Here is an 11850-nt window from a genome sequence, read left to right on the forward strand (position 1 = left end):
TTTAGCATAGGCTACTTAAGCTATTGTCGGCGAACATTTGTGAAAGGTGCTAGACGTCTCCATCCGACCGACCTCTACCTCTATCTGTCACAACACCATGGAACACCCCCCTGGCGTTGGATGCGTTACGCATGGCCCCATTTAAACGTGGACCTGAAGTGTCTTTCCATTAAGATAATAGGCTACTATCCCTCGCTCTGACCACTAACCTACCCTACCAAGCGAGTCGGGTGAGTTAGCCTACATGTTACATGTGCTGTCTGTCAATCCAGACTGCGCGCAATTTGCCCCAAATGGCACCATGGTCAACCTGCATCTCGTGTTTGTGCCCGAGGTCACATACGGACTGACGTGCCGCGAGAGACAGAGGGCAGCCTGTAATACACGCCATTATCTAAACTCTCTTCCTCGATTTGCGCTTGTGGAATAGCCCTTCGCAGATGCTTCCATGGAGAAAACTGTTCCACCCTGCCAGCCTAGGCAGAACAATGTTGGTGGACATTTATTCAATCAACATCCCAATTGAAATGACACCTTCTGACATAACGAGGATCTAGCGCCTCCACGAGACCATGGGGAGGCTAATATACCATGAAGAATAAATAAAACCAATAAACGCAAATTACTATTAAAATTTCGTTTTGGTTTCCCTGTTTATGATTTGTTCTGTTCTAGGTTGAAAAACGAAAACAAACATCAATCCCCAATGTTTTGCTCATACTAAAAACAGGAAAACGAAATATTGCATCATTTTTTCTTTTTCCGTTTGCCAAATTGAATGGAATAATTGAATGATCGGATGATACACGGACCCAGCAGTCAAATGAACGAAGCATGCTGGAGCTCAACTCTTTTTATTTTTATTGCAGTCATTTATTTTCTTCAATTCAGTAGTACAACCAAAATGATTTTAATAAGACATTACAAAATAAAATCATTAAAGAAAAAGAAAGTCAGAATGATGATTTACTGGAATAAACAAAACATTGTAATTTCAATTGAGTTTTGAGATTCATTACTTACACTTTGTAGTTGGATAGATTTTAGATGGCTCGATACTGACATTAGAAACAGTACTGTGCATCTTTAGGCCACTATACATACATACATCTTTTACTGATGAAACAATACTCGGAAGAAATTCCTGACCCATATGATCATGTTGGCCATCATTCGGGCAACAAACACATTAGCACTAGATGCTCTGATTGATTCCCTATAGACGTCATTCGAGAAGTAATTTCCCCCATTTAGCGTTACCAGCCTGTCTACCTGCCAAACCAGATTAGTAACCTGAGTTTGGTTTTGTAGATTGTTGTCAATTGTAACACATCTTCCACCACAATCTTGCACCACACCACAGAGCTCTGCACTACCTTGCATGAAAGATTCTAAAGTCTGGCCTTCCAGTTCTTGAGCACGATTGAAGACCACAACAGTGTAATCTTTAACTCTTGGTCCAAAGATCTCCTGTAAAGCCTCGACTGCTTTCAGTTCCTCGTCTGTGAATCGGCCCACCTGGAGAACGAGCAGGAAAGCGTGTGGACCAGGTCTGGACATGAAGATGGAGTGCAGAATCTCATTGGCAACATCCCTCTTTACTCTGCCAGTATCTATGACACCCGGAGTGTCGACGACCTCAATCCTTCTACCTGCCGTCTTTTCTAATTTCTGACACACCTGTGTGACGGAGTTTGCAGAGGCTCTGGACTCAAAGGCATGTCTTCCCAAGATGACGTTTGCAACGTGACTCTTCCCAACACCAGTTTTTCCCAGAATGACCAGCCTCAAAGGTTCACCTGAAAGAAACAAGAGCAATACTATGTCTATTTGCATCCTATTTATTTTCATTTCAAACATAAGTTAACATGATGCTAATTTTACGACATACACAATACTGTTCGTTCAGATGTAAATCCCAATTTATGAGATAACATTGTAATACAAACAGATCAGAGTTCCCTCTTAAATCATATTGTGTGTTTTACAAATACACTAGACACAGCTTGCATAGTAGGCTATCACACATAATAGGTTTTCTTACCATGTCCTTGGGAATACATTTTTTTAAATGCCAGATGTCAGTAATGGAGTATACACAACACAAACTGTCTTAGCAGTAAAAAGTGTGACTCTCAATATACTTTTAAAATGTTGATCTATTCAGCAACAGCAGCAATCTGCAAGTGGCTGAAGGTTCTGCTTAGAATGTCAGCATAACATATGCCCATATTTATTGTGTCAATGACACCGCCCAGTTCTGCATACAAAATGAGTATTGATATCTCCGCCCATTTCCACATACTTAATGTCCATTGTGCCAAGCTGGTACTCAGTACTCAAACAGAGTAGAGACACAAGAGCCTCACTGGGTATAGCAGTGTGAGGTAAGAGGTCCCTTATGTTGGTACCTGCATTTGTCAGTTAGAGGCTGCTGATGATCCAAAATAAGACGCAGAATATGGAAGCAGGTAAGGCTGGGTGCTTAAACATCATACAAAGTAGGACAACGTTTTTTGTTCTAATTGTTGTTTTCATCTGACTAGAGATAAACTCATCTTATAAGGTGCTGAAAACTAGTTCTGAAAAGTGAATTTAAGACACCTAACCCCATACAACTTCAGAGTCTGGAACCAATACCCTGTAAAATAATTGTAAATTGCTTTGGCTTTTGTCTCTGCTTAGAGTAATGTAAAGTAATGAGGAAATGTGGACTTCATCTGCTTTGATCTTGCCCCCTCAACCCCTGCCATTCTTTCTCATGACGGTTTGTTAGTTAACAAGAAGTCTGCTGAAGCTGATGTAACAGAATTCATTTCTTTTCTTATTTTTGTCTAGTCCAGAGCTCTACCTATCCTGTCACCCTGGTTCTGCTGGGGGAGTTTGGCTGTGGGAAGAGTGCCAGTGGAAACACCATCCTGGGAGAAAACAAGTTTGCATCAAGGGCCACTGCAGGACCACTCACCACTCAGTGTCAGAAAGAAGAGAGGGATCTCAATGGAAAACGGGTGACAGTCATCGACACCCCAGACTTCTTTGATCAACACATTAAAGATCCAGAAAGACATGTTAGGCAGTGCAGAGAGATGTGTAAGGGCAGGGAGTGTGTGTACCTGCTGGTCATCCAGATTGGCCGCTTCACTGAGAGAGAGAGAGACATCTTAGAGAGACTAGAGAAGAAACTGGGGAGGATTGGAGAGAGAACCATCATCCTCTTTACATATGGGGATAATCTGAAATATGGTCAGAGTATTGATGATTATGTCAGAAGCACCGACCCACACCTCCAGAGGTTGATTGGGAAATGTAGGGACAAGTATCATGTGTTCAACAAACAAGAACAGAGAAGAGTGGAGAGTGCAGGTGGAGAGGCTCATGGAACAGGTATATAAAGGAAACATGAGTGAGAATAAGAGAAGGGGAAAGGAGCAGAGGGAAGGAAATGTAGCGGGACCCATCCCAGACACATCAAGACCCACACGCCCAGGCAAGTGCTTTAAGCAGTACTCTATGCAATTCTATCCTTATTCATGCAATGCCATGTCTGTGCAATGTTACTTTAGTCATGCAGTTGCAGGTGCAACTACAATCAGTGTGTGCACATATTTAATATGATTACCCTTAGCAAATATGATGTGTATTTAAGTGTAGGCTACTATGAGTATACTGCTGTTGGAGTGCACTTTTTATTAACTTTATTTTATACTTACAGTGGACTAAAAACTATACTCATTTAATTATTCTTAGGGACAAATTGGAACATGAATACGAAAGTATACTACTACAATACTATACTATAATATTACTATACTATAATATTATTGGCTACCATAGCTAGGCCTATAATACTATTATGAGTGAGTACACAGCAAGTATCTTTAAAATACACTTAAAGTACAATTAACACATAGTCACATGTGCATTAATTTACACAAATTAGATAATGTAATCTAGGGCATTCTACAGTTATTGTGGCTATGTCAGGCTTACAGGGCATCAACTACAAGCATCATAGAAATTCATATTTAAAATCACAATTCAGATGTTTCCCCCTGGCGTTGGATGCGTTACGCATGGCCCCATTTAAACGTGGACCTGAAGTGTCTTTCCATTAAGATAATAGGCTACTATCCCTCGCTCTGACCACTAACCTACCCTACCAAGCGAGTTGGGTGAGTTAGCCTACATGTTACATGTGCTGTCTGTCAATCCAGACTGCGCGCAATTTGCCCCAAATGGCACCATGGTCAACCTGCATCTCGCGTTTGTGCCCGAGGTCACATACGGACTGACGTGCCGCGAGAGACAGAGGGCAGCCTGTAATACACGCCATTATCTAAACTCTCTTCCTCGATTTGCTCTTGTGGAATGGCCCTTCGCAGATGCTTCCATGGAGAAAACTGTTCCACCCTGCCAGCCTAGGCAGAACAATGTTGGTGGACATTTATTCAATCAACATCCCAATTGAAACGACGTCTTGTGACATAACGAGGATCTAGCGCCTCCACGAGACCATGGGGAGGCTAATGTAGCCTACCCACCATGAAGAATAAATAAAACCAATAAACGCAAATTACTATTAAAATTTCGTTTTGGTTTCCCTGTTTATGATTTGTTCTGTTTTAGGTTGAAAAACGAAAACAAACATCAATCCCCAATGTTTTGCTCATACTAAAAACAGGAAAACGAAATATTGCATCATTTTTTTGTTTTTCCGTTTGCCAAATTGAATGGAATAATTGAATGATCGGATGATACACGGACCCAGCAGTCAAATGAACAAAGCATGCTGGAGCTCAACTCTTTTTATTTTTATTGCAGTCATTTATTTTCTTCAATTCAGTAGTACAACCAAAATGATTTTAATAAGACATTACAAAATAAAATCATTAAAGAAAAAGAAAGTCAGAATGATGATTTACTGGAACAAACAAAACATTGTAATTTCAATTGAGTTTTGAGATTCATTACTTACACTTTGTAGTTGGATAGATTTTAGATGGCTCGATACTGACATTAGAAACAGTACTGTGCATCTTTAGGCCACTATACATACATACATACATACATACATCTTTTACTGATGAAACAATACTCGGAAGAAATTCCTGACCCATATGATCATGTTTGCCATCATTCGGGCAACAAACACATCAGCACTAGATGCTCTGATTGATTCCCTATAGACGTCATTCGAGAAGTAATTTCCCCCATTTAGCGTTACCAGCCTGTCTACCTGCCAAACCAGATTAGTAACCTGAGTTTGGTTTTGTAGATTGTTGTCAATTGTAACACATCTTCCACCACAATCTTGCACCACACCACAGAGCTCTGCACTACCTTGCATGAAAGATTCTAAAGTCTGGCCTTCCAGTTCTTGAGCACGATTGAAGACCACAACAGTGTAATCTTTAACTCTTGGTCCAAAGATCTCCTGTAAAGCCTCGACTGCTTTCAGTTCCTCGTCTGTGAATCGGCCCACCTGGAGAACGAGCAGGAAAGCGTGTGGACCAGGTCTGGACATGAAGATGGAGTGCAGAATCTCATTGGCAACATCCCTCTTTACTCTGCCAGTATCTATGACACCCGGAGTGTCGACGACCTCAATCCTTCTACCTGCCGTCTTTTCTAATTTCTGACACACCTGTGTGACGGAGTTTGCAGAGGCTCTGGACTCAAAGGCATGTCTTCCCAAGATGACATTTGCAACGTGACTCTTCCCAACACCAGTTTTTCCCAGAATGACCAGCCTCAAAGGTTCACCTGAAAGAAACAAGAGCAATACTATGTCTATTTGCATCCTATTTATTTTCATTTCAAACATAAGTTAACATGATGCTAATTTTACGACATACACAATACTGTTCGTTCAGATGTAAATCCCAATTTATGAGATAACATTGTAATACAAACAGATCAGAGTTCCCTCTTAAATCATATTGTGTGTTTTACAAATACACTAGACACAGCTTGCATAGTAGGCTATCACACATAATAGGTTTTCTTACCATGTCCTTGGGAATACATTTTTTTAAATGCCAGATGTCAGTAATGGAGTATACACAACACAAACTGTCTTAGCAGTAAAAAGTGTGACTCTCAATATACTTTTAAAATGTTGATCTATTCAGCAACAGCAGCAATCTGCAAGTGGCTGAAGGTTCTGCTTAGAATGTCAGCATAACATATGCCCATATTTATTGTGTCAATGACACCGCCCAGTTCTGCATACAAAATGAGCATTGATCTCTCCGCCCATTTCCACATACTTAATGTCCATTGTGCCAAGCTGGTACTCAGTACTCAAACAGAGTAGAGACACAAGAGCCTCACTGGGTATAGCAGTGTGAGGTAAGAGGTCCCTTATGTTGGTACCTGCATTTGTCAGTTAGAGGCTGCTGATGATCCAAAATAAGACGCAGAATATGGAAGCAGGTAAGGCTGGGTGCTTAAACATCATACAAAGTAGGACAACGTTTTTTGTTCTAATTGTTGTTTTCATCTGACTAGAGATAAACTCATCTTATAAGGTGCTGAAAACTAGTTCTGAAAAGTGAATTTAAGACACCTAACCCCATACAACTTCAGAGTCTGGAACCAATACCCTGTAAAATAATTGTAAATTGCTTTGGCTTTTGTCTCTGCTTAGAGTAATGTAAAGTAATGAGGAAATGTGGACTTCATCTGCTTTGATCTTGCCCCCTCAACCCCTGCCATTCTTTCTCATGACGGTTGTTAGTTAACAAGAAGTCTGCTGAAGCTGATGTAACAGAATTCATTTCTTTTCTTATTTTTGTCTAGTCCAGAGCTCTACCTATCCTGTCACCCTGGTTCTGCTGGGGGAGTTTGGCTGTGGGAAGAGTGCCAGTGGAAACACCATCCTGGGAGAAAACAAGTTTGCATCAAGGGCCACTGCAGGACCACTCACCACTCAGTGTCAGAAAGAAGAGAGGGATCTCAATGGAAAACGGGTGACAGTCATCGACACCCCAGACTTCTTTGATCAACACATTAAAGATCCAGAAAGACATGTTAGGCAGTGCAGAGAGATGTGTGAGGGCAGGGAGTGTGTGTACCTGCTAGTCATCCAGATTGGCCGCTTCACTGAGAGAGAGAGAGGCATCTTAGAGAGGCTAGAGGAAAAACTAGGGAAGATAAGAGACAGAACCCTCATCCTCTTCACATATGGGGATGATCTGAAATATGATCAGAGTATTGATGATTATGTCAGAAACACCAACCCACACCTCCAGAAGTTGATTAGGGAATGTGGGGACAGGTATCAGGTGTTCAACAACAAGAACAGAGAAGAGTGGAGAGTGCAGGTGGAGAGGCTCATGGAACAGGTATATAAAGGAAACATGAGTGAGAATAAGAGAAGGGGAAAGGAGCAGAGGGAAGGAAATGTAGCGGGACCCATCCCAGACACATCAAGACCCACACGCCCAGGCAAGTGCTTTAAGCAGTACTCTATGCAATTCTATCCTTATTCATGCAATGCCATGTCTGTGCAATGTTACTTTAGTCATGCAGTTGCAGGTGCAACTACAATCAGTGTGTGCACATATTTAATATGATTACCCTTAGCAAATATGATGTGTATTTAAGTGTAGGCTACTATGAGTATACTGCTGTTGGAGTGCACTTTTTATTAACTTTATTTTATACTTACAGTGGACTAAAAACTATACTCATTTAATTATTCTTAGGGACAAATTGGAACATGAATACGAAAGTATACTATTACAATACTATACTATAATATTACTATACTATAATATTATTGGCTACCATAGCTAGGCCTATAATACTATTATGAGTGAGTACACAGCAAGTATCTTTAAAATACACTTAAAGTACAATTAACACACAGTCACATGTGCATTAATTTACACAACTTAGATAATGTAATCTAGGGCATTCTACAGTTACTGTGGCTATGTCAGGCTTACAGGGCATCAACTACAAGCATCATAGAAATTCATATTTAAAATCACAATTCAGATATTTCCAACTGGTTCAGGCAGGTTTTGAACTTGCAAGATACTAATTTACACAACTGTTCCCTTTACACAACTGTCCCTTTAAACAACTGTCCCCTTAGGCTACATTCACCTGCTACTTATATACTACCAGTTATATACTTCAAGAGGCTAATGGTATTGTATAGCATTTTTATAGGCATTGATATTGAACACGTCTGCAATACCAACCATAAATGTAGAATGCCTTAGATAACAGTGTTTGCTTAATGTATACGTACAATTACATTAAACATAGTTAAAGTATACTTTTAAGTGTACCGACAATATACTAAATATGAGTTAGTAGCTCATTGTTGTATCTGCTCATCTAGTCTGAAGAAGTATTAAATTTGTATATTTTCTAGTATACTGATAGAAGATGGTCTGAAGTAGTTATACTTACAGTAAGTATACTATAAACAATGATATACTAGTTTTTGCTACGGGGAGTTTCACTAAACTCCAGCCCTCTGATACACGTTTTCATCCCTCTTCAATTCATAGCTTGATTTCCCTTTACAGGAAATGTGAAAATTTGCTTATTTTCTTGTTGCTTCTAGTCCAGAGCTCTACCTATCCTGTCACCCTGGTTCTGCTGGGGGAGTTTGGCTGTGGGAAGAGTGCCAGTGGAAACACCATCCTGGGAGAGAACAAGTTCGCATCAGAGGCCACTGCAGACCCACTCACCACTCAGTGTCAGAAAGAAGAGAGGGATCTCTATGGAAAACGGGTGACAGTCATCGACACCCCAGACTTCTTTGATCAACACATTAAAGATCCAGAAAGACATGTTAGGCAGTGCAGAGAGATGTGTGAGGGCAGGGAGTGTGTGTACCTGCTAGTCATCCAGATTGGCCGCTTCACTGAGAGAGAGAGAGGCATCTTAGAGAGGCTAGAGGAAAAACTAGGGAAGATAAGAGACAGAACCCTCATCCTCTTCACATATTGGGATGATCTGAAATATGATCAAAGTATTGATGATTATGTCAGAAACACCAACCCACACCTCCAGAAGTTGATTAGGGAATGTGGGGACAGGTATCAGGTGTTCAACAACAGGGCAAGTGATGAGCAGGTGAAGCAGCAGGTGAACGAGCTCATGAGGAAGATAAGCGGGTGGTCAAAGGTCTCTCAGTCATACCTGTAGGATATTTACATTTTTGTTTGTTTCTGATTCCTGGTGGCATGTGGGTTCATTCATTAATTTGTTCATTAGCCATTGAACTGCCAAGTTTTCAAATAAACATCATTCATTGATTGCATTGAAGTCCACTGATAATCTTTTGTTTGTGTTCATTTTCTGTGTAACAGCAAGGGGCTAATAGAAGAATATCTGTTATTGCCATTATCCACAACTACATGTTCACAATGAGATTGAGAGTACTCACCTCAGTACAGATATTAAAAGGATATACTGTACATCAAAGTGATACTGTTCAATATGATGATGGCCAATTAACAAAAGGTATTAAAATATGGACACACGCCACAGGTGGGGGCTGCGCATTTCTGGGCGGCACGCCCACTTAAAGGGGTGGTTCGCTATTTTAGACATTAAGCCCTGTTTGGGTGACCTCTGGGGTGAGGTAGAGATGTTCCCATCCCAATTTTGACATTTGGTGCTGAACGGAGCATTTGGGCATTCAAGACTGCAGCCCCCCCACCTTTACATTGACTCCAATGGAGCACTCAACCAATCGATCATAAAATGGCATTAAACTTTCGTTCGAAAAGACATGGAACTCACCGTGTGGTCAGTGGTAGACAGCGATAAATTGACCCGAAAATTGCAACGAAATATGCCTTCTAACTGTTGTTTAGCATTTGGAGCACCAGCAAATCATCCTGCCCATTCGCAATGTTAAATAAAAAGTTTTGCACAAGACTATAGCCTAAAATAGATGCACTGTCACAGACACTGGAATAGCCCGTTTCGGAAGGCATTAAAGTCACGAGTTTACCCAGTCTAGCTAGCACTCGGGAAGTTTCTGAGTTTTACTCCTTACATTAGTGAAACATAACATCAGGATATCCTACAAGTTAAAAGAATATCTGGGCATAGCCTTCTCTCTGAGTTAGAAAACAGCAGCTATGCCGCATATTGTGTAGTTATTATTTGGTGATGCAAAAACAACACGTGAAACCATGCCGAATATTGTGCCATTATTATTGGTGATGCCGAAACAAAAGCCAGATTGGTGAGCCTGCCTACATTTAGACATAGCCTACTCATTTGATTGTGCCATGTACATTTAAAAGTGTCAGTGCAGAATTAAACTGGGCGCTGAATATAAATATTGGAGCCATTCTCCCTCCGTGTCTAGATACAGTCAGAGGCGCGCGCGCACGCTCTTATTTCTGTATTATATGAAAATATCCTAAAACGGTCACAACATCAGAGGACCTTCGTGGTGGAGGTACTTGCGGCGGGGGCCGAGACCGAGTTGTTACGGGACACTCTTAATATTATTGAAGGGTAAGACCATGTTCGATAGGCTACTTTACCCGGTCCAAATGTAGGCCTAGCACTCAAACAGTTATGCCGCATATTGTGCAGATTATTTGGTGACGCCAACAACACGTGAAACTAGGCACATTGGAGACTACAGCCTATAATTTAGACATAGCCTATTCATTTGATTGTGCTACGTAAACTTAAAAGTGTCAGTACAGAATCAAACGGGACGCTGAATTATTGGAGCCAGTAACTTCGTGTCCGATGGATATTGTGCAGATGTGTGTGCGCGCGCACAACTAATTTATCTCCCATCTCTTTAGCCTACTCATCAAGCCTCCGATCTCCAAAAAGACACGGGCACTCAGGATAACTGTTTACACGAGCTGTTTAAATAATGTGAGGCACGTTCTTCATGACATGGCATGGTTTGGCCACCCTAAATTCAACATGACTGAATTCGCACATATCGTTTAAACATCCATGATGGAATTGTCACTCTTAATGTGCAAGTATTGGATATGAAAAAAAGATCCTAAATCGGTCACAACACCAGAGGACCCCTGGTGGTGTGGTAGATATTGGCGGTGGGGGCCGAGGCCGAGTTGTTACGGTAGGCTACAATCATATTATAGAAGGGACAGTCAGGCGACACAGCGCGACTCACATAGGGTAGCTGTGGTACCGCAAAGCATTCCTGATGGTGGAAATGCATGCAAATACTCGGGCGGATATCCGGGCACTCACATCCGGCAGCCTACTTACATTGGGTTGCTACAGGGCGTTGTCCCCCCTTCTTCTTCCCTTACTGTTGCGTTTGGTGGCAGCTGACAAGGGTTGCGCACTACCACCATCCAAAGGGCTGAGGTGGGATTCGTAGTCTGTGAAGAGGCGTGGCGGATACGGTCATGGGATGGGACGCGTCGCTCATGGTAACTGTCGGAAGTTCAGCACTGTCTGCCCGCTGTCGTCGTTCCTCCTGGGAGGCACAATCAATGAGGTAATCCCAGTTGACATTCACGTTGTTTTCATTGTACATTTATTGTAATATCCTGTCATATTCCTTTCTCGCTTCTCGTAGCTAATGTTATCGTCATTGGCTACAGATCAGACTCAGCCAGAAAATTAGTCCACTTCGAAAATAGTGTTTTAAGCCCCTGCCTGTCGTGTTGGAAAAGAAAGCATGTAAGATGTGCGGGCGTCAGGTCATTTGATTCGAGTCAAGGCGGTTTTATTGTCAATTTCTTTACATGCGCTGGTAAAACAAAGAATTGAAATTAGGCTACGTTTCTTACTTTCCCATGCATAGGCATAGACAGACATAGACTCAGACTCTAGGTGGCATCGAAAATTACACATACATAGTAGGCC

The 11850-nt window shown here is 41.5% G+C and overlaps 1 protein-coding gene across 1 annotated transcript; it reads left to right on the top strand.

Moving 5' to 3' along the window:
• Positions 1 to 2335: 2335 nt before the first annotated feature.
• LOC134442914 (GTPase IMAP family member 8-like) lies at positions 2336 to 3392 on the top strand. The gene is made up of 2 exons (XM_063192878.1): positions 2336 to 2471; positions 2839 to 3392. Exons 1-2 carry the CDS (start codon positions 2438 to 2440, stop codon positions 3390 to 3392), a joined length of 588 nt encoding a protein of 195 aa, XP_063048948.1. The 5' UTR covers positions 2336 to 2437.
• The last annotated feature ends 8458 nt before the right edge of the window (positions 3393 to 11850 follow it).

This window comes from Engraulis encrasicolus, unplaced genomic scaffold, assembly GCF_034702125.1.
Source record: "Engraulis encrasicolus isolate BLACKSEA-1 unplaced genomic scaffold, IST_EnEncr_1.0 scaffold_267_np1212, whole genome shotgun sequence".
Taxonomy (NCBI): Eukaryota; Metazoa; Chordata; class Actinopteri; order Clupeiformes; family Engraulidae; genus Engraulis; species Engraulis encrasicolus.

Coding starts and splice junctions, on each gene's coding strand:
- LOC134442914 (XM_063192878.1), top strand. CDS start 2,438: ATGATCCAAAATAAGACGCAGAATATGGAAGCAG. Junction 2,472..2,838: donor GACGCAGAATATGGAAGCAG/GTAAGGCTGGGT, acceptor ATTTTTGTCTAG/TCCAGAGCTCTACCTATCCT.